The following is a 24,409-nucleotide window of genomic DNA, read 5'->3' as shown; positions in this document are numbered from 1 at the left end:
ATTTATCTAAGTTTGACAAGTATTTATTAAACAATTTATTCAACTCCTCCTTATGTAGAGCATTGAAATAATGCTGTTACTTTCAAAAGAAGCCAGAGACAGTGTTTTTATTCTAAACAAATGGGCTTGACCACTCTTAAACCTGGGAGGTCATTTAAACCAAAGCATATTAATAGTAACTAATAAAAGTACAACTTGGGAGCATAAACACCACCACTTTCACAACATACATCAAGTTCATCTTCTTTGCCTTTGCACCCTATGTACCATGGAACCTTTCCATCTGGCTTCCTGCTGAAATCTCCAATATGTATTATCTCTTCTACTAGCAAATGAACTTCTTGAAAGCAGGGACTGTCTTACTTTTCTCATTACACATAGTAAGTATTCAATAAATTCTTTTACAATCATTCATTCATTCATTGATATTTTCATTGGTTCATTCATATTGGACAGGTAAGTGATACATAGGCCTTATAATAGTAAATGTTCAATAAATGATTTTTCATTCATTTATTCATTAATACATTCATTAGTTCATTCATATTGGACAGGTAAGTGATACAGTGGATAAAGTTCTGGGTCTATAGTCAAGAAGACATGAGTTCGAATCCAGCCTCAAACACTTATTAAATGTATAACCTTGAACAAGTCACTTAATCTTTGCCTTGGTTTCCTCAAGTGTAAAAAATAAAGATCACAATACCATCTTCCTCTTTTTTTAAATTATAGCTTTTTATTTACAAGATATATGTATGGATAATTTCCAGCTTTGACAGTTGTAAATTCTTTTGTTCCAACTTTTTCCCTCCTTCCTCCCACCCTCTCCCCCAGATGGCAGGTTGACCAATACATGTTAAATCTGTTAAAGTATAAGTTAAATACTACATAAGTATACATGTCCAAACAGTTATTTTGCTGTATAAAAAGAGCTAGACTTTGAAATAGTGTACAATTAACCTGTGAAGGAAATAAAAAATGCAGGCGGACCAAAATAGAGGGATTGGGAATTCTATATAGTGGTTCATAGTCATCTCCCAGAGTTCTTTCTATGGGTGTAGCTGAACACCATCTTCCTCTTGTGAGAATCAAATAAAATAACTTAGGATATTGTCGGCATATACTATGTGCTTAATAAGTTCTTAGTTCCTTCCTTCCTTTTCTTCTTCTCTAATTCATTCATTGATCTAGTTACAGATGGCTAGAGATAGATATTACATGATTACAAAGGAATGAGACTGCTTTCCAGAAGCCACACAAAAGAACCACACCAACCACTTTTATTTTCATTTTGACATAATTTACAATATACCAGGAATGGTGAAGTAGCCACTGATGATGTAAAGATGGATATGGCATAAATCCTCCCTGCAAGATATTTGTAATCTAATAAGGAGAGGGACAGAGGGACAAGTTCATATAGAAAAGAGTATACATTTTCCTTCTTACCCTCAACACGTGATAGGATGTTTGGCCCCTCCTGAACTATATATGAAGGAAAACAGCTTTAGATAATTTAGATAATTGATGAGCACTCTAGAGGCACTCATGGAGCTGGTGGAATAACTTTCAGGAAAAATGAGTTGTTTTGTCAAATTTCTAGACTTGTGCTAGAAAGTGCTGGTATGGGCAGAAAATGCACTGCCTGGGTACTGAGAAGAGAAGAGTAGGTTTTGGTTTTATTTTGAGCTCATTTCAATTCCCTGGTGGAGTCCAGCTCAAAGATAAATATTATAAGCAAGTTGGGTTTTTCACTACTGGGCAAACTTTTTTATGAGATCAGAGTTCAGTGGGAACTGTGTGTGTGCAATGAAAAAACTTTGGAGTGACAGCATCTTGGGCTGGTCCAGTGTTTGAACAACAGTGATGACAAATCAAGATACCATGGAAACGCTGAAATGCCCACTTCAGTCATACTGAGAAGGGATGCCCACTAACATGATTTTTTCTCTGGAGGGAAACTAGGACTAGTAATGCCACCTGCTGGGAACTATAGAGAACTGCAGTGGGTACTGAGAGGCTATGGGAGGCAATGGCAATGGGGCTACATCCAGCACAATTATAAGCGACTAAGGCTAACAGAATTCCAGAGAAAGGAGGCTTATCAACTAGAGTTAATGTTATTGTTTCTTCAACTATGAATAATTGTTTGCTTCTTCTTGGAGCTATGTGAATCATATATTCACAAAGGGTGTTGGTGACAAAAAGTGTGCTGTTATAATGAAAACCCCATATTTTCTGGGATTGGATCATTAGCCAGAGACAGTAGAAATCAATTATGACATTTGAAAACTCCCAAGTTACACACACAAATGACCTAAGTCATGTGTGGTCCAGGCAAAGCGTTATAAGAATTTTCAACTGGGATCTGGGGAGAGGGAAATCTCACAAAAGATGTAGTACCTAGAGTAGCTTCATGAAGGAAGGCAGAGATTTCAACAGATGGAGATTAAGGAAAGTCCCTTCTAGGAGTAGTGGAATAAGCAAGAGCATGAAGATAGGAGAGGGTGGGACAAGAAAGAAGAGTAAAAAATAATCTAGTTTGCCTGAAGCGACATGACACTAATGATAATTCATTTCTATAGCACCTAGAGGTTTACAATGCATTTTCCTCATAATAATTTTGTGAGGTGAATAGTGTAAGCATACCAAATGAAGAAACTGAGGCTCAGATTAGCTAAATAATTTGCCTAGGGTCACAAAGCTAGTAAATAAGCTGGTAAATATTAAAGCTAGAAAAACCCATGTTTTCTGACTCTCAGGTCATTCCATTCTGACCATGCTACCCAAATCAGAGTCATGTAAAGACTAGTAGTCATTGTATAGGGCTCTGTATTTGAAGATCCAAATTCCACCTCAGAAACTTAAAAGCTGGTCAGGTTACTTAATCTCCATGTACCTTGATTTTCTCATCTGCAAAATAAGGGGGTTGAACTTTATAATCTCTAAAATCCCTTCCTCTCTAAATCTATATCCTATAATCGTTTAAAGTTTAGCATGGAAAAGAGAAAGCCTGGAACAGCAATACCAGTTAAAGAATTATTGCAGTAGTTTAGCTGGGAAAAGATGAAAACCTGACTCTTGTATGGTTTAGGGGGGAAATGACGATGCTGAGTTGCTCGGTTGTTTTTAAAGATCTACCTGCTTTTCTTTATTTTTTAATTATAGCTTTTTATTTATAAAACATATGCATAGGTAATTTTTCAACATTGATCCTTGCAAAACCTTCTGATCCAAATTTACTCCTCTTTCCTCCCACCCTCTCCCCTAGATGGCAGGTATTTCAATACATGTTAAAATAAATGTTAAATCCAATATATGTATACATAGCCATACAGTTATCTTGCTGCACAAGAAAAATCAGATCTAGAAAGAAAAAAAAAACCTGAGAAGGAAAACAAAAGTACAAGCAAATAATAACAGAAAGAGTGAAAATGCTATGCTGTGGTACACACTCAGTTCCCACAGTTCTCTCTCTGGGTGTAGCTGGTTCTCTTCATTGCTGAATTGTTGAAGAGAGTCCCTTCCATCAGAAATGATCATCATATAGTCTTCTTGTTGCCATTCACAATGATCTCCTGATTCTGCTCATTTCACTCAGCATCAGTTCATGTAAGTCTTTCCAGATCCTTCTGAAATCATCCTGCTGGTCATTTCTTACAGAATAATAATATTCCATAACATTCATATACTATAATTTATTCGGTTATTCTACAATTGATGGGCATTCACTCAATTTCCAGTTTCTGGCCACTACAAAAAGGGCTGACACAAACATTCTTACACTTAGAGGTCTCTTTCTCTTCTTTATGATCTCTTTGGGATATAAGCCCAGTAATAACACTGCTGGATCAAAGGGTATGCACAGTTTGATAACTTTTTGAGCATAGTTCCAAATTGCTTTTCAGAATGGTTGGATCCATTCACAATTCCACCAACAATGTATCACTCACTGTCTGTTTTCCCATTCCCTCTAACATTTGTCATTATCTTTTCTTGTCATCTGAGCCAATCTGACAGGTATGTAGTGGTATCTCAGAGTTGTCTTAATTTGCATTTCTCTGATTAATAGTGATTTGGAACACTCTTTCATATGAATGGAAATAATTTCAATTTCATCATCTGAAAATTGTCTGTTCATATCCTTTGACCATTTATCATTTGGAGAATGGCTTGATTTCTTATAAATTTGAGTTAATTTTCTATATATTTTGGAAATGAGGCCTTTATCAGAACCTTTGACTATAAAAATGTTTTCCCAGTTTATTGCTTTACTTCTAATCTTGTCTGCATTCGTTTTGTTTGTAAAAAAAACTTTATACCTTAGTATAATCAAAATTATCTATTTGGTGTTCAATAATGATCTCTAGTTCTTCTTTGGTCACAAATTCCTTCTTCCTTAACAGGTCTGAGAAGTAAACTATCCTATGTTCTTCTAATTTATTTATAATATCATTCTTTATGCCTGGATCATGAATCCATTTTGACTTTTTGGTATATGATGTTAAATGTGGGTCAGTGCCTAGTTTCTGCCATACTAGTTTCCAATTTTCCCAGCAGTTTTTGTCAAATAGTGAATTATTATCCCAAAAGTTGGGATCTTTGGGTTTGTCAGACACTAGATTGCTATAGTTATTGATTATTTTGTCTTGTGAACCTAAGTTATTCCACTAATCAACTAGTCTATTTCTTAGCTGTACCAAATGGTTTTGATGAATGCTGCTTTATAATATAGTTTTAGATCTGGTACAGCTAGGCCACCTTCATTTGATTTTTTTTTTCATTCGTTCCTTTGAAATTCTTGATCTTTTGTTCTTCTAGATGAAATCTGTTGTTATTTTTTCTAGGTCATTAAAATAGTTTCTTGGGAGTCTGATTGGTATAGCACTAAATAAATAGATTAATTTATCTACCTATGTTTCTCGAACTGGTAATTTATTGTCATATTTTTTGAATCTCCCCTGATGTTCTTCTGGGCACATGACAATGTTCTGTTTTGTTTTGTTTTATATTACTTTTCTGTTTTTCTTTTTTCTTATTGATTTTCCTTAATATAACAAATAAAAAAATTTAAATCCCATATAACAAGTTGCTGAACCCAGCTGGGACTGGGTCAGGAAGATTTCATAAAAAAGCAATCCTAAAGAATGGAGGAAAACCATAATTTAGAGGGCCAGGAGAAAGAGGAGAAATTGCAGGCAGTCAGAATAGTGAATATGATGCAATAGGAAGACGTGCTAAATACTATGGAATTGTGTCTACTCAGAGAGCAGCAACTACAATAAAGTGAGATGAGGCAGATAGGTAAGTTGGTGGGGCTAGCAAGGATCAATATTTTGGTCCTTTAAAATCCCAACTTCTACAAGAAGACTTTCCCAGTCCCCTATAATGCTAGTGTTTTCTCTCTAAGATTAATTATAATTTATTCTGTATAGAGTGTTTGTACATAGCTATTTGCATATTGTGTATTCCTCATTAGACTGAGAACTCCTTGAGGGCTCCTTCTTTATCTTCAATGCTTAGCAGAGTGCCTGACATACAGTAAGCACTTAATAAATGCTTATTGATTGATTGATTGACAGAGGATTTTAGATCCTAAAGTCAGTTTCCAGTCAAAAGGTAATTTAGGGACAGCTAGGTGGTACAATGGATAAAGCTAGGCTTGGAGATTTGAGTTCAAATTTGACCTCAGACACCTTTTAGCTGGGTAACCCTGGGTAAATTACTTAACTTCAATTGCCTCCTCCCCACCCCCCACAAAAAGGCAATTGGGAATCATTATATAATTGTCAACCATTATATGACATTTTAAGGGAAGACAGTGCTTTAAACTCACCATGCCAGCTTTCAAAAGCCTTTGAAAGAAACTGAAGTGGTTTTTTCCAATATGGTTGAAAGAATCACTCAAAAATCCTTGGAAATATCAGTTTTTGTTACACATAAATTTAAGGATAGTTGTCTTTATTAAACCCATGTCAATTTTGAGGGTCATATTTCATCATTAATAGTGAAGAGAGGAGGTTTGTTTGTTGTGACTTAATCAGTAAAAAGACTTCTCAATATAGAAACTCCCTTTACCGATGCAGATTAACAACATATCTTTAACATATAGACTTGGAAAGTTGACTGGGGGGCACTAACTAAATGGTTAACTAAATGGTTAACCTATAGTTAAATAGGTAGAATATGGCTGACACAGTCTTTGATCTAGGATTTCTCTGACATCAAGGTCAGCTCTCTATCCACCAAGCCAAAATTCCTCTAATTGAATAATAAAGCCTTGATTAAATAGAATGCTTTAGAGTATTATATGTTCTGGTTAAATCAAATTTTTACTTAAGGATTAAGCAAAAATGTATTTTGTATAGAATCACAATATTTGGAAGCTGGAAGAGATTTTAGAAATCATTTAGTCCAGCAATTCTTAACCTGAGGCCCATGAACTTTAAAATATATATTTAATTATTATATTTCAACATAATTGAAATCAATTGTCTTTTTTTATCTATTTAATTTGATGCATTTAAAAACATTAGTCTGAGAAGGAGTATTAGACTGACAAAGGATTCCATGAAAGAAAAAAAACTAAGAATCTCTTATTTAGTTGAATTCCCTCATTTTATATCCGTGAGGCCTAAATAAATTAAGTGAAATACTCAAGGTCACACAGATAGTTAGAGGCAAAATTTGGATTAGAATCTTATTTTCCTGACTGGCTCTATTCCTTTCCTAATAACTTTGCCATTAAAAATCTTCAAAAATGGATTAGTTTATTTTTTCTTTATAAAATATAATGGAATGAGCATAATTTAATTGAAATGATTCTAAGCTGCTTTTCAGCTATTAATCAAGAAGCATTCATCAAGCATCTACTATATTCCAGGTAATACAAAGAAAGGCAAAAGAGTCTGTTTTCAAGGATCTCAAGAAGAAAACAACATGCAAGCAATTGTATATAAATATGCTATTTACAGAAAAAGTTGGAGCTAATCAGAGAGAGTAACTAACATTAATACTAACATTAAGGAGAAATCAGGAAAGACTTCTTGTAGAAGTTGGAGTTTTAGCTGGGATTTGAAGGAACCAAGAAAGTATAGTTGACATGGGGAAGTATGCAATTCTATCATCTTTATGAAAAGAATTTTATAATGCTTCTTAGTCAATACTCTGACCATCACTAGTCATAGATATGAGTTGTATAAGTTTTGTGGCAATGCTACTAAGATCAGGACCTATTTTAAAACTGTTGGGTGCAGGAGTAGAACCCAAAATATATTGGGGTTTGGGGCTAGTATCATGAGGTGTCTCAAAAGAATTTGTTAGCTTAGACCATTTCCAAATCAAGTAGCAAAGATTTTATTATTACAATAGTGTAATGGCAGGCTAAATGCTGAAAAGGGATGATTAACAAGGGGAAAGACACGGGTTAAGTTCCCTGGCAGAACTCACCATTAATAAGGGGGAAGATGCCACTGAGGCAGGCTAAGTTCCTATATAATGAAGTATTCTGAGTTTACCCCATTGATGATAAGGCTAAATTCCCAAAAAGGAGTTAGTCATTAATGACTCAGTAAGCAGGCTAATCCTAATAGGAATTAGCAAAGAAGCAGAGTACCAACAGATTGTTTAATAGGGCAAAAAATAACTTCAGGGGTTTACATCATAACTTGGCTTTCTGATTGGGTACAGAAACAGTAGGATCATGATGATTTTTTGTCAGTGCAAGCAATTCAACAAGGGCCCACTGCAACAAAGACCCACTTAAGGACAAGCTAGTCAAAGTCCCTCTCTGCTTGCCTCAGGGAGTAGGAATTCAACTAGAACCCACTGCAACAAAGGTCCACTTAGATTCAACAAAAGCCTTTTCCTATCAATGCCCCTCCGGGCTACCAAGGAGCCCATCAACACCAATTCTATGGAATTTGGAGACTTCTAAATGGACCATCTAACCCAACTCCCTCATATTTACCATTTGAAAAATGCTAATAAACCTCTAATATGAATTTGTATTTTTATTTTCCCACAATTTAGAGGGACTGGTGGTGAAGACAGACAGACAGACAGAAAGAGAGAGACACAGAGAGAGAGACAGAAACAGAGACAGAGAGACACACACAGAGAGAGACAGAGACAGACAGAGACAGAGAGAGAGAGACACAGAGACACAGAGACACACTCACAGAGAGAGAGACAGAGACAGACAGAGACAGAGAGAAAGAGAGAGAGAAGGAGGAAGGAAAGGAGGAAAGGAAGAAAGGAGGGAGAGAAGGAGGGAGGGAAGGAGAGAAGAGTCCTTTAAAAGGACTTGGGTTCTAGATCTGCCTCTGACAAATCCTCATTTCTGTAAACTGCTGAGCAAGCCACTTAACTCCTAAGTGTTCTAGTGAACTCTAAGACTCTTAAGTTGGAAAAGATCTGCCTGACGGAGAGGATGTTCTTACCTGGAAGTTTTCAATACCATTGAAATAGCAGGTTCATTCCCTATCCATAATATTATAAAAGTAAAATAAATAAGGGTAGGATTGGTGGTAATTTAAGTTTTAATTGTACCTATTGAATATTGAATAGCCATATACCTATTTGCTTCACTATGGGTTTCCTTCTGTTTTTAAATTTCTCTCTTCTCTTCTCTTTTCTTCTCTTCTCTTCTCTTCTCTTCTCTTCTCTTCTCTTCTCTTCTCTTCTCTTCTCTTCTCTTCTCTTCTCTTCTCTTCTCTTCTCTCTCTTTTTCTCTGTCTCTATCTGTCTGTCTGTCTCTCTTTTTGTCTCTCTGTCTGTCATTGACCCTAAACATGATTGTCTCAGTGAATGATGACATGTCCTCAATCTGGCTGAGATGGGTTGGAGGTGATTTCAGATCCAATTTTTTGGCCTAAGGGAATGTTTTTTAATCAATGTCATCCTGGGGCAGTAAATTTGAAGTAAATCACTAACCATTTTGAACAGTAGCCAGAGAAGAATCAGGGTAATTTACCAATTGGGTAATTCTCCAATTTACTCTGCAGCCCAAGAAAAATGAATTTGCTTCCTCAAGGCAAAAAATTTACTGGCAGAGAGAACCTTTCAACCTTTGAAGATGGTGACATCTTCAGGTCACAGTAGATTCTAGTCCATTAGACAAATTCTTAACATTCATGTTTTCAGGTTTGAAAGGGCCTCCACTCAATGTCAGCTGCTTCAGAGCAAGCAGTTTTTTCCCCTAGTATTTATATAAACACAAAATATCTGAAAATTGCACCATTAGGCAAGCACTGAACATGAATGGAAAATTGGCACTGTCCCCATTTATCTCCAATATCAAATTGCATGAAATTATAGTTATGATGTCAGATATGATAATGGGTTTACAACACGTTTGCTACATCTTATGTATCATGTTGGTATGTCAACACCTCCAAGTATAATTAGAGAACCCTTAATGTTGTCTGCTCTATACAAGATTACCCCAGGACACAGCCCTGCTGTGCAAGTACAGAAATGCATTAGTCAATTCACTAGCAACAAAGTTGTTCACTGCAATGTAAGCAGGTGCTTCTTATGGAAGACTTGGGACCCTCTTAATATGATGAAACACTGTTCATCCCTGGATGAACTGAGAAATGTCTTTTCTTCTCATCAATGTCTCCTCCACCACCTGCAGAAAGCAATACAGTGTGACTTCGAGGAAAGGGGGAGTGAAAAAATCTGGGTTCCAGGCCTACCTTTGCCATTAACTAATTGTGATCTTACATATGTGTCTGAGGTTGGTATACCTAGATAACAGGTATCACCCTAGGATATGTATACTACTAGGGATATGAGATTGTCAAGGGGTATATTGTTATTCAGTTGTTTCAATCATTCTGACTCTTCATAACCCTACTTTGGGATTTCCTTGGCAAAAATACTGGAATGATTTTACATTTTCTTCTTTAGCTCATTTTACAGATAAGAAACTGAGACAGAGTTAAGTGACTTGCCCAGGATCATTGAGTTTATTTATGAAATAAGCTGTGGAAGTAAATGGCAAATTACTCTAATATCTGCCAAGAAAACTTCTAATGGGGTCATAAAGAATGGAACATAATTGAATGAAAACAAAAAGTCTCTAAGAATTTGCCTCTTTGTTAGCCAAAAAGAAGTATCTATTACATATTTATGAATTATCAAGCATACTAGTTACTAGTGTGAGGTAAGAGATACCAAAAAAAAAAAAAAGGCAAAACCATTCAAAAAAACAAAAAGCACTTCCTGCCCTCAAGGGGCCCACACTCTAATGGGGAAGACAACATGCAAAAAACTATATATATGTAAATGAAAGGAAATCTCAAAAAGAAAGCAATAGCAATGAGGGAAATCAGGGGGTTTATTTACAGTAAAAAAGAAAATAGTAAAAAAAAAAAAAAAAAAAGAAGAAAGAAAAAAGAAAAGGATGATTTTGAGAGGCAATGAGTCAGAAAAAAGGGTAATACCTGCATCAATATATCTCCTTTTCCTCTTATTTTTCTTATTACTCACTTCCTTGCTCTTTCCCCTTTCTTCTGATAGTGTTTTCTTTGGAGCTCAATCTCATAGCATCTCAACTTCCTCTCACACTAGGCAATTCACAGATCCTCTGCCTAGATCTGCCAAAATTGACCTCTAGGTGTATAAACTGAGCCCCAACTGGATGCTATGTCCCTTCCCTCTGATTTAGTGAAGTGTCACACAGCTTCCCACCTGTATGGGGCCCTGTCCTGAACCCCTTCCTCCTTTCAGTCTGCTTCCCCCATTATCAGCAGTTCAGAGCTTTGCAGTGTTAGTACTTCTGGGTTGCAGCCCTTCAGGCTTTTCCTTCTGAAAGGTTGTGACCAAGCTGATTATGAAGGCCTGAGCAAACTTCCATAGTTTGGAGTCACTACTGCACTAGGAAGAGGGAGGGAGGAATGGGTTTGCTGTAAGCCAGTTTTAGTATGCCGGTAGCACAGATGAAGGCACAGGGGTGCTGAGTGAGCTCAGGCTCAGTAAGTATCAGTTCCTAGGTTTGGGGGGTGGTGTTTTTCCCCCTTCCTTTGCATTCTGGGTGCCCAAGACCATGGAAATAGCTCAAATTGCTTTATCTGTGGTAGATAATTTCTGTTTTAGAAAAGTTTGAGAATGTAGATCAGAGAAAATGTCTAGTCCACCATTTTATTGCTTATGTAACGATCTCAATATATTTTTGCTGTAGGTTTTTTCCTAAATTTTGTTTCTGTCAAAGACAAAGTCTGAGTGTGAGTCATCATGATAGTAAAATATTTTCCCTAATGACAGTAGTTTCAAAAATAAGAGAATGTTTTGCCTTCCAGAAAGCCACACTCTAGGGAAATATTAGCCTACTTCTGCCTAGAAATCTTTGCTAACTCTCTCAAGGCAGAATACCTTTTGGCTTGCTAGCCTGATCTCCTATGACCAGAAAACTTATTAAATCAGGCTGTGCAGGATACCTTAACTGCTATAGAAACTCATCTTAGACATTTCCTACTCTGTGCACTGAATGATGGCTGTTTATTTCACTTCTCAGAATGCAATCCTCAGAAAACTAGGCTTCATTAATTCAAGTGACCTGTCTCCCAACAATGTGTTAATAAGCTTTTAAAATGGTACTGAGTCCATTTAACTTTTTTAAAAAGGTGAAAGGACTCCTGGTCCATATGGTCTTTACTGACATACAGTTTCATTTTAAATGCTAAGGTTGACAGATTTGCTCAGAGTAAATGAGGTGTTAGTTAATGTCTAATTACTCTATACACCAGTCACAGTCCATTTAACTGATTCAGATACCAGCCTTTACATCTACCACCAGACACATTTAAAACTTCAATTGACATGCTTGCTCTCTCATCACTTTGGATTTCTCTGCTGTTTTGAAAATTCACAGCATCTCATGAACCATGTTGGAATAGAATGGGGAGGGGTTGAAGATGCTGGTTGGCATCCACCTTCTGACACTCTCTAGATGTATTATTGGGCAAATCTCTCAGGATCTCAGTTTCTTCATTGATAAATAAAAGTTGAATTAGATTTCTAACATTGCTACTTTCTTCCTCCAAAGGCTATTTTTAAAAGTTGGTAAAATCTCATTTTTTGGCCTTCCCTGAAGGTAGTACCTGGCAGAGTTCCAGATCACACAGAAATAAACTAAAGATTAAGGATTTATTTCAACCAGGTCTTCTGATACATTAATATTAAGTGTCTGTGACTTGATATGGGCACTACTTTCACAGATTGTTGTTCAGTCTATTCAGTTGTGTCTAATTCTTTGAGGTTTTCTTGACAAAGATATTGTAGGACTTTGCCATTTCTTTCTCCAGATCATTTTACAGATAAGGAAACAGACAAACAGGGTTAAATGAAATCCCCTTTGTCATAACCTAGTGTCTAAGGCTAGATTTGACTTCATGAAGATGAGTATTCCCGACACATATTCAGTGCTTTATCTACTGTGCCACCTAGCTGTCCTCATTTGCACAGTTATCACCCATTAAGCCTTGAAAATGCTTTTTAAAGGATTGCTATTACCAAAAATGTCATCATCTTACAACTAGCCTAGTGACAACTAGCCTTGTACAAGAATAACAGTCAATTTCCTTTGCCTGGAACATTCAAAGCATTTGAAGCTTTAGATTAGGCTGAAGATTGCAGGCTGCTAGTTTGCTTTTAAGTTGCCAAGACCATTTCCATACATAAGTAGCTTAGGAGGAATTTAGTGAGAGGTTCATAGTTTCTCCATCTGCAAAATGAAGACAATACAGAACAAAAAGATGATCAGGCTCAGTTTCCTCATCTGTCAATCAGAAAACTACTACTTGCCCTGCCACAAGGATTTGGTAAGATGTCACATGATTGTTCTGAGGATCAATTGTATTTGAAAGCATTTTGAAGAGTTATAAAAATTCACTGAAGACATTGTGCTGTGTCTTGATTTAAGGCCTTGTTAAAGAAAAGGTCTTGTTAAACTCCTACAAGTGGGAGAATATTACTGTATTCTTTGAAAAATGCTCACTACTGAAACCCAAGAATTGCATTAACTTATTACTTGCTTAATTAGGCCAAATTAAAGTTGAAAGGTACAAGAGAGCTTAAATGTTCTTTTTCAAAGTGAACCTTTCACAGAGTAACTAACCTGAAGGAACTTAATGGCAGTGAACTATACGTGAATCCGACTTTAGCAGCAAAAGATTTATGAATATATATATATATATTTTTATCAAAGCTTTTTATTTTTCAAAACATATGCGTGGACAATTCTTCAACATTAGCCCTTGCAAAACCTCATGTTCCAATTTCCCCCTCCCCCACACCCTCCCCAAGATGTGTTGGTATGTTAAACAAGGTAGAAATATATATTAAATTTGTAGTACAATTTTTAAAAAGATCTACCTGTTTAACAAATGCTGGGAAGAACCATTGAAAGATTTAAAGTGTCCCTTTCAATGAATAACTAACCTGAAGGCAGTTAATGGCAGTGAGCAGTACAAGAATCTGACTTTAGCAGCAAAAGATTTTTAAGTCTGTAATATAAATCCCCTGGCCCTCCCCCCCCGCCCCCTCCCGACCCCCGACCCCCCCTCTCTCCGCCGAGGCAATTGGGGTTAAGTGACTTGCCCAGGGTCACACAGCTAGGAAGTGTTACATGTCTGAGGCCAAATTTGAACTCAGATCCTCCTGACTTCAGAGCTGGTGCTCTGAGTTGAGAAATCAAATGCTGAGAAGAACCACTGAAAGCTTTAAAGACAATGAAAACAACAAAAATTCCTTGGAATACATCAAACATTAAAAAGGAAAAAAAAAAACATTGAGAAGAAACCAAGAATTAGAAGAATTTTAATAAAATCCATATGTTTACATTTGTACATTCTGTGTATTTCTGGCCCTGTGTATTGACATAATCAGAAGTCAAAAAACTGAGTAGCAAGGATAAAAATTTTCTGCAGAGCGCAAGCAGAAAATAGGGGTTCTCTTTGTTAGGTTACAGGCATAAACTTGATTGCAAACACAGCTAACACACTGTGCCTGTGTCTTATCCCCTTTTCAAGTAGCAGCATGTTTCATTATTCTCATGGATGTCAACTCTTTAGCTTGAAGTTCAGATGACATTCTCTAATGCAAACATAATATCTTTAATGCACACTAATACTTTATAGGCAATAGCAGATAAGTAGTTCATTAAAATAGCACATTATTGCCCATGAAGTATTAATGTAAACAGTTTATATCATGCTGAATGAAACCAGAGTTATGCAAAATCTACTAGCAAGAATGAGTGAACAAACATTTTAATTGTTCTATACAGTAGCATGATTACAAAACAGTAGATATCCTACTGGGAAGGACCTCTTTTTTTTTTTTTTTTTTTTTTTTTTAAGTTATAAAATAAGAAAGAGGACTTCAGCAAACGAAAGAAAAGGTTTACTTCCAATGTTTAAGATAATTCTGCACAATAAGGCAGACTACTGTTTGTGCCAAACCCCCAATAGGGTAGAAATGGAGAACTGCTCAAATCTGGTTCCTAATATATGCTTAAAATAAGTTTCACAGGACTATTGTTTGTTCAGTGAAAAGATGACATTATCATCAAGACTTATCCAAACTTCTGTGCAAACCGTGGAGAGAGTACTTTAAAAAGTGCAGTGTTCCACATACTTGTGTCCATTCTTCATGGAGCATAAATTCAAACTCACAAGTTGTAATTACAACATGTGCAATATTATAATCATTCTGTAAGCAATAGAGTCATTGGCTGTGCAAAATTCATGAGCAGGTTCTGAATTAATCACAAGTTAATTTACATCCGATATAGTCCAGCTACAGAGCATAATTTCTTAATAATTTATTCTTCAGATAACAGAGCCACAGTGAGTTGAGAGAATGATAACCTTCCCCTTATCCCCAAATAATGTAGTGACAGTTAATTTTTTACCCACTTGGAATTAGAAAAGGGGAAAGAAACAGTAGATTACAATTAGGATATTTGTAATGGAACTGGGAATGGGCTGAACAGCAAATCTTTACAAGTCTGTAGTTGATGAAGAGTAGTGGAGGGCACCATTTAGTATCATTAAATTATCACAGGTAGCAAAATAGTGCTTGTATTTAGAAAGTAATAGCTGCATGGGTGGTTTTCTTGAATGTCAGTTCTATCTAGAAACTCTAACCACAAATCTGTGTCCTATAATAAATCTTAAAAGAGGACAATGCAATAATAGTGGCTTTAGATGATCAGTAATACCAAGAATACAACATGAATTCCAAATCTTTAGAGAATGAAAAGCATTTTCACGTTTTATTAATAAACGTTTAAAAAAGTATGAAGATATCAGGAGGCAAGACTGCCTTATGGTTTTTTTTTTCCTTGTAGTAGTGGACAAAGCACTCATCAGGGAAAGTATTTCTCCATCATCTGTGCAAAGGCAGCTTTCTCAAACCACTTGTCCAAATACATGAGGTCAAAACAGGCATCTCATGAAGACAATATTCCATTTGTCCCCACTGAGTAATTCCCTTTTAATGATCCAAGTTCTGGATAAGAGGTAAATTGTTAATGAAGGAAAAAAAAAAAACCTTAAGTAAATCAAAAGGATTTAGGGACAAAAAAAAAAAAAAAGTCAATGTGAATATGATTTAAGTTAAAAATAAAATCTTCTAGTCCAATGTTAGATGTAAAATTTCATATAGGCAGGTGAGGAAACACTTTTATAGGATATAGGAATGAAAATGTGACCACTAAGTAGGTAAACTAACTTGATTACTGTCACTGTCTTTTAGGTCCTGAAGGTAAGTTGTTTTTTGTGTTTTTTTTTTTTAAGCCATAAGAGACTATTTCCAATAGATACGATCATATTCCATTGAGAAGAAAAACAAAAAAATAAAACTAGGGCTAGTGCTTAGTGGAAACCTGGCCAACCAAAATAACGGGTTGGGAAACAGAGAACAGTAACAACAACAGAGGTGGCTCCCCAAAGCCAGCAATTTCAAAGCGAAAGTATAGTTCATGATCTATTCCTAGAAAAATGGATGTAGATCCAAAAATGGATGTGCTGTATTGACCGTGATTAATGCAGGATCTTGAGAGTGAGTGGCACAATGTGAGCCCTTCTATTTAACAAGATCTCTAAACACTGACCACTTCCTTGGATTAAAAAAAAAATCCTTATCACCACGTCACATTATAGCAAAATATTTTTCAGTGCAAATCTATGTTTCTTGAAAGAAAGAAGGGAATTTGTCAGTCTTAAATTCCCTCATGATTTGCCTTGATGACAAAGGTTCATTTTTCTTTCAGAAGAAAGTAGACATTTGTTTTTGATTACTATGTACAAGAAGTTCACTCTTGAATGTCTCTATTTATCATAAGGTTATTTTCATTTACATTCATAAAAAAGATCAGCAATTAAATGTTCATGTTTCACATCAACTGAAATCTTCCCAGCACCCCGGGTATAATCCCTTCATCTTGATGGTAAGAGCAGCTGTACTCTAGTCCAGCACATTTTGTAAAGGAATAAATGTTTGCAAATGTACACGTGCCTTTTTCAAGTCCGACTGCCAGGGCTAGAAGAGTTAGGGTTCGTGTGTTTCTTTGCAGCACAATGAGTGTGGACAACACCACCATTTGGATACCTAACAAACACAGGCTCACAAAAGGGACTTTCACATATCTGGCAAAGGTTTCTGTCTGACAGCCGAACTGGGTTTCCTTTTAACTTTATCTGTAAAAAGGAAATAAAAATCATGAATCTTAAGTGTCTTCTAGTAATATTTAAAAATACTGTCTTTTCAATTTTCTGGAGAGATACATCAAATCATTGGTTCTATGAGTCATTTATCATCAGTTTCTTGAAAAGGTTAAGACAAAATGGGACCTTGTACAAAATACAAACTAAATAAGATCACTCACTGCAACTACAAGTTGCAGATAATACTCATAAAGTATTTAGCACCATGCCTGGCACATAGTAGATACTGAATAAATGCTAGGTATAAGTTAATGAAACAACTTCTAATTTTGCAAAACCAAGCCAAGTCCCAGCCAGCTTTGGCTGCTTAGTGGTTGGTCTAGTTGACTAAAGCATCTCAGGTCTACTCTGAAGCTTCTGTTATTTTAACCAAAGCTAGATCTGCAAAGGACCATAAAGGTCATCTTTATTGGACTCTTTCATTTTCAAGGGAAGGAAACTAAGACCCAAAAAAGTGAAATAATTTCCCCAAGATCACACAACTAGTTAATGGCACAGAGGCACAAATAGAGAAAATATTCTGAGACATTTCTGTTGTTGACAGTCTTATTCATTCCCAATTTGAGCCTTGTGTTTCCTAAAATGCAAAGTTACTGTACAATATATATAAGCACAATCGAGTAGGCATATCTAATGTTAACTGTTAACTAGCCAATCATTAGACATTTATGAAGTGTCTTCTATGTGCCAGAGACCATGTTAAGCACTGGAAATACAAAGAAAAGCAAAAGATGGCTTCTGCTTTCAGATGTCCACCATCTAACAGGAAAGACAATATGCAAAGAACTGTGTACCAAATGTACATATAGGACAAATTAGAGATAACTTCAGTGGAAAGGAACTAGAGCTAAAGAGGATTGGGAATCTTCCTGTAGAAGACAGAATTTTAGCTGGGTCTTAAAGAAGACTGGGGAAGTCAGGAGATGAAGTAAAGCACTGTAGTCATGGGAGACAGCTAGGGAAAAGCCTGGAATTGGGGAATAGAAAGACTAATAAGGGGAAAAGCAAGGAAGCCAATGTAATTTTTTAGGGAGAACATAAGGAATTCTCCAGGGATTAAACATCCTTTCCCAACGCTTTCTTTCTGATATTGCCAGGAAGGAAGAAGTGGAGCCAGAAGCATCATGCTGCTCCTTCTCTCCCCAGTTTCTACTTGGCTGCACCGCTGATACCATGTTTAAATGGGGACTTACTTTTGAACTATCATGATTACAGAGAGGAAAAAATTGTAAACAACAACAAGCTTTGTGGTATATGGAAATGTTATGCTGAATCTGAAGTCAGCAAGACCTGGGTTTGACTTCTGCCTCAGACACTGATAATCGTGATTCCTGGGATTTTCCTAGTCTGCTAAGATACTGTCTTGGTTTGCCAATTCCTTCTCTAACTCATTTTACATATGAGGAACTGAGGCAAACAGCGTTGACCTGCAAATAGGGACACACAGCTAATAAGTGTCTGAAGATAGATTGAACTCATGACAATGAATTTTCCTGACTTTAAGCCCAATGTACCATCCCCTGTGCCACCTAGCTGCCACTATGTGACCCTGAGACAAGCTATTTAACCTGTTTCCTCATCTGTAAAATGAGAAGGCTGAATTAGACTATTTCTAAGACTCCTTTCAGCTTTAAACTTATGATCCTATGAATGAAAAACAAAGCAAAAACAACCACCCCCTCCACTCTACCTCAATTTTCTTTTATAAACAGGTCAAACTTGACCAGGTAAAAATAACCTCCTCACCTTATCATGTTTGTAGAGTAAGTTTTCTGATTTGGCCAAGCCCAATGCAGCTTGAGTCATCCTCTTGGTGTGAAGGCTTTCCCTCATAGCCCTGGTAAGGAAAGGGGCCAGAAGCTGAACTGACCAGGTGTCAGGCACCAGCTGTAAAACCTGAGCTGCATCGAATTCGGTGGCATGCTGGTTCAAGAGGTCCACGGCAGCCAAGACTAGATCACAGTCGGAGGGTCCCGGCTTTAGGTAAACAGAGAGCAGCATGTGGAAGAGCCGCTGCCGGTACAAAGGGTCTTTACCCTGAGAAATCCACAGGCAGTAATCCTTAGCTGCAGAGAAGTCTTTTAGCTCATGTACCAGAATGTGCAGGGCTCTGTCATGCTTCTCCAGCTTTCCATGTAATATTGCACTTTCCATATAAAGACTGGTCCCCTGGATTTTATCTGTCAAAGGGAATAAGCTGTTTAAAAATCAGAGGGAAATATAACCCAAAGGAGCATCTGAGCTTTTCCCTAAGTTCCAACCCCATTCAATTTTCTTTCATGTTCCTTTTACTTTAAGACCACATAAAAGTAAAATTCATTATAGAAAATAAAACCTAGCTGGGGAGATTACAGATGTTGCTAAATACTGCCATCTAGATGACTAAGTTAATGTTTTCATGCACCTTCTTGCTTGGTATTCAGGCCCTGGAAAATCAGGCCTAATACAAACCCTCTTTATATAACAATTACAAATGTCTTTGGAATGGATATTTTTCAAAATTTCAGAAGTAGGGACATCAAATGTTTCAACAGAGAAAAGGCCCTGGTTACAGCTTCACCAATTACTTCCAGTTCTAATAGAAAGTCTCTCATTGACTTCAGGTTGACACCACCACATACAAAAGCCACCTAAAGCAGTCCCTGGAATATAGGAAGTCTTATAAAGTCTTATATAAGTGCCTATTCCCTACCCCATTCCCCATTGTTAGCATACACTGGAGGAATAGCAGGCCTATGGTATCCAAGCACTGACTCCTAATGCTATGTCAATTTATGTTTGCCTTGAGAGAAATTTACATATTAATTGAGTGAATCTATATATACAAATTATTTCTAAGGATGTTTTAATATTTCTAATCTTTCAAATTAGAAAAGGCAACATAATCGGACAGAAAAAGGAAAACCTGAGTTCTAATCTCATTTTTACCCTAGGCAAAATGTGTAAGTTACTGCATTTCTGTGCCTTCAAGTAAAAAGGTATAAAAACTGGAGTAATAATAAAGGGATCCTTCCTATGACAGAGGGATATTCCGAAAACAGATGATGAAATAGAGCAGAACGGTGGTATGTATAATTATATGTAATTCTGGTTTGAGTAGGACAAGCTGAAGACTTTTCTAATGTAGTCCTCGTTTTTATTGTGTCCCTCTAGCCTTCCCTGTTTTCTCAGTAGAGACTTTACTTGTTCAAAATTATGCTATCCTCTGACCCTGAATCCCTTTATTCCTCTTCCTCTCACTGCATCTACTTTGCTAAATTCCAACTCTCTTATTCTCTTCACTTATCTCCCACGATATGCCCGTCTGTGCTTAAGCCAAGTTAATATTTATTAGGTGCCTATTAGGCACTATGTTAAGTAAGAAGAATACAAAGACAGGCACAGAGTCTTTGTTCTCAATGAGTTCAGTTAAATTGGAGAGAGACAATATGCATATAGAAGACATTTGTGATACAGAGGACATATTATATGTCATATGTATTACATAAACCTTATCTGTGTCTTATGTATCTACATATATAACATAAAATAAATCTTACATATGCATATGTATATATACTGTTGTTACATCTATCTTGCTTATGTAGTTGTGTGTGTGTGTGTTTTCTCCCATTAGACTGAGCTGTGTGTATATATATTTCATATACATATGTATATAGATATGTATATCACAAATACACACACACACACACACAGGATAAACTGGAGAAAATCTTAAAGGAAAGCCACTAGCATTAACAGAGATTGAGAAAGGCTTCTTGCCAAAAGTGGGGTTTTTAGATTAGATCTGAGAGAAGTCAGGGAAGCCAGGATGCGAATTTCAGACATGGGAGGGAGCCATAAGAATCCATGGAGTTGAAGACAACCTATCTTGTATGAAGAATAGCAAGGAAAACAGTCACTGAATCACAGAGGATTTGGAGAGATGTAAGGTACAAGAAGACTTTAAAGGTAGAAAGGAGTCAGCTTATGAACTCTCCAGAGTTTTAAAACTCAAACAGAGGATTTTGTAGGGGGTCGACATGATTAGATTTATGCTTTAGAAAGATCAATTTAAGAAATGAGTGGAAGACAGATTGGAATCTGGAGGAGACTTGAGGCAAGGAGACTAAGCAAAGGCTACTGCAGTGGTATAGATCTGAAATGATAAGGGCTCGCAACAGGATGGTGGCAATGTCAGAGAAGAAGGCCATATGTGAGAGATGTGATTGAAGGTATAAATGACAAGATTAACCAACTGATTAAATAAATCAGGATAAGAGAGGGTCTATGTTACCTGGGTAAATGGAAAGATAGTGTTAATGTGAAAGTTAGGAAGAAGGAAGAGTTTGGGGGAGAAGATAATTAATTCATTTTGCACATATTTAATTTGAGGTATCTAAAGGATATCCAGTTTGAAATATTTCATAGGAAATTAGAGATATGCAATTAGAGGACAGGAGAATAGTTAGAGCTGGATAATTAGACCTAAGAATCATCTGTACAGAGACAATGATTGAATCTATTTGAACTGAGATCACCAAGTGAAATAGCATAGAAGAGGAGGACCCAAGGTGAGTAGTGTAATCTGGATAAAGATCCAAGAAACTGAGTACTCAAAGACTGAGTATTCAGATAGGAGAACCATGAGAGAGAATCAGGAAAACTAAGAGAAAAGAAAGTATTAAGGAGGAGGAGGGGGATCAACAATAGCAAAAGCTAGAAGAATAAGCATTAGGAAAAAACCATTAGACTTGGTGATTAGTCATTGGTAATTTTAGAAAAAGCAGTTTCAATTAAATGATGTCAAAAGCCAGACTGAAGCTGAGTTTAAAAAAAAAATTTTTTTTTAAGTGAGAAGGAAAAGAAAGTGGAAGCATGGATGAACTTCTTAATGAGTTTAGCCATGAAAGGAAGGAGAGATACAGAACAATAGCTCGTGGGGTTGGATCAAATTAGGATTTTTTTAAAGACAATAGCAACATGTGCATTTTCATAGGCAGCAGAAAAACATAGAACACATAGGAAGAGAATGAATAGCACATAGGGAAGAAGATTAATGAGAGGGAGGGGGACAATCTTTTGTAAAAGAGAAGAAATGGGAATCATTTGTACATGTGAAGAGGTACATATTCCTTGCCTTGGAAAGGAGAAGAGTCATGTTTTAATGTGAAATAAGGATTAAAGAGGAAATAGTGATAGAGACAACTAAATGATGTAAGGAGAGTGGGCAATGGTTGGAGAATGGCCTCAAATTTTTCAGTGAAATAGGAGGCAAAAGTTCTCAGCTGAGAGAATAGAGGGAGATGGTGCCCTTAGAAAGGATCAGGGAAAAAAACTTGTCATGAGTCGCACAGTGAATCTGAGGAAGCTACAGAATTAGTTAAATCCACAACAAATTTATGATATAATCTCAAAAGAACCCTAAGAGGTGTACAGTAATACTTTTATTTTCCCCTGACATTCCATCATATCTCCTTCAGATACTATCTCTCTATTGGTCTCAAATCTCCTAAGACCTGTTCCCCATTCCTTATTGATAAAGGATTTTACTTCTTAATTTACTGAGGAAATCAAGGCTATCAGCCATGATCTCTCTCTCTCTCTCTCCTTCCTATTTCACAATTGAAAACTTCAGTCTATTTTCCTTTGTTCTGTCATTTGCGTCTGGAGTATCTGGACTAGAGATGGCTCTTTTCCTTGATAAATCCAGTAGCTCTATTTAATCCCTCCTTTCCATAAACTTTTCCCTTCAATCATTTCTTTTGCTCTTCTTCAATAACTATTTACTGGCTCCTTAGCTGTCATCTACAAATATGCTCAGGTCTCCCTATCATCAAAAATAAAACAAACAAAAAACCATTTAACTCTACTAGACTCCCACTCTCATTCTGTATTTCTTCTCCCTCTTACAATCAAATTCTTATGGAAGAAAAAAACATTACCCTACACTATTGTTTCTACTTCCAAATCTAAACTCAAAAAGTTTTAATGTTGAACTTAAATACCAAATAAGAGCATTTGCATAAACAGAACATAAATAGAACACAAAAAGTTAACTCCAATGAAACCATAACTCATTTCATTCTACTTACTTGATTAAAAAGGATATAATGAATTCCACAAGCCTCCAACACAAACTGTTCTGCTTGCTGTACCTCCCTCCAAACCTTTTCCAATAATGTCTCAATGGCTATCTTCTTTTTTTGGTGGGGGAAGAAAAGAAGAAGACAATCCCCCAACTAAAACTAAAGACAAAGGACCCCTATATATTTCTAAAGCTTTTGTAATATGGTTTCTGATTATACTATGGGCTGAAACTGTCCTCCCAACAATCAGTGCATGGTATTTTCTCAATACTCACTCTAATTATTTTCCTGGTTTCTTCCACACATCTGTTTCTCCTCAGTCTCTCTTGGTGTCTCTCTATCTCTCATAAAATGCTATTTGAAGTCAAGAAGACCCAAGCTTGAATCCCATACTTCAGCCACTATGTGATCATTGTATAATCAATTCACTTAAATATACCTGGGGGCTCAGTGAAATGGAGATAACAATATTTGCAATATTTACCTCACAGGGTCATTGTGAAGACCTATGCAAACGTTAGCTATTATTTATGATCTTCATACCAATTATGATATGCATAAATTTTTATATTTAACCCTAATTTGTTTCCTGAACTCTAGTCAATTGTCTGCTAGACATGTCCACTTAGTTTGCCCACTAGCATCTCAAATTCAACATATCCAAAACAGAACTAGTTCTCATCCCACTAACATTCAAATTCCAATTTCTCTTATTTCTGCTGAAAGCATTCTCATATTTTTAGTCACCAAGGTGACTCAAGAATTAACTCTTCCCTTGCTCTTACCTTCCAAATCCAATTAGCTGCCAAGTCTTGCCAAGTGAACCTTGGCATCTTATTTCCATCCTCTTCTACTCACATGGCTACCACCTTATTTCTTGACTGGATTTGCAATGACATCCTAAGTGGTAACTAGGCTCATTTCTTTGATGTTTTTCCTCCCCAATTCATCCTTCTTACAGATGCCAAAATCATCTTCATAAGGTATTTGACCATGTTATTAGACTGCTGAAAAATCTTTGGTGGCCCTATTAATGCTGGGATAAAATATACATTTCTCAGGTTGGCATTTAAAAGCCTCCACAATCCACTCCTCCAGATTTATTTTGTATTACTCTTCTTCATACTACCTACTTTCTGGCCAAACTGGCTTACTAATTGTTTCCCAAATTTGACACTACCTCCCCTTTCTCCATGCTTTTACACAGACTTTCCAAATCGTGTAGCTGAAAGATACTGCCTCCTCTCTTTTTCCTCTTAAAACTGTATGCTTCCTTCAAGGTTCAGCCAATGTATTACCACTTTAGTGAAAATCTTCTTAATTTTTCTATTTGTTAGTGTTCTCTCTCATTGCAAATTATTCTTTTATTATAGCTCTCTGACAGAATGGAAGATACTTAAAGACAAGCACTGATTCATTTCTGTATCTTCAGCACCTAGTATTATGCCTCACATATTGTGGATGTTTGATGATTGAATTCAATAAGAATTGACTAAATGTCTACTCTAATACAAGATGAGCTGAAAGGCACCTAAGAGGACATAGGCCAACCCCCTCATTTTACAGATGAGGAAACTGAGGCAGAGAGATAATCTTGTCTTATTC

The 24,409-nt window shown here is 36.4% G+C and overlaps 1 protein-coding gene across 1 annotated transcript in view; it reads right to left on the bottom strand.

Moving 5' to 3' along the window:
- Positions 1-13,807: 13,807 nt before the first annotated feature.
- TGFBRAP1 (transforming growth factor beta receptor associated protein 1) overlaps positions 13,808-24,409 on the bottom strand; it is a 43,458-nt gene continuing 32,856 nt past the window's right edge. Inside the window, exons 10-11 of the mRNA XM_051984309.1 lie at positions 18,483-18,916; positions 13,808-16,709 (exon numbers count right to left, since the gene is read on the bottom strand). Of these exons, the coding sequence (XP_051840269.1) occupies positions 16,533-16,709; positions 18,483-18,916 (611 nt within the window). The 3' untranslated portion in view covers positions 13,808-16,532. The remainder of the gene's footprint in view (positions 16,710-18,482; positions 18,917-24,409) is intronic.

Source organism: Antechinus flavipes, chromosome 3 (assembly GCF_016432865.1).
Source record: "Antechinus flavipes isolate AdamAnt ecotype Samford, QLD, Australia chromosome 3, AdamAnt_v2, whole genome shotgun sequence".
Lineage (NCBI taxonomy): Eukaryota > Metazoa > Chordata > Mammalia > Dasyuromorphia > Dasyuridae > Antechinus > Antechinus flavipes.
This window is presented reverse-complemented; position numbering and strand designations above follow the sequence as displayed.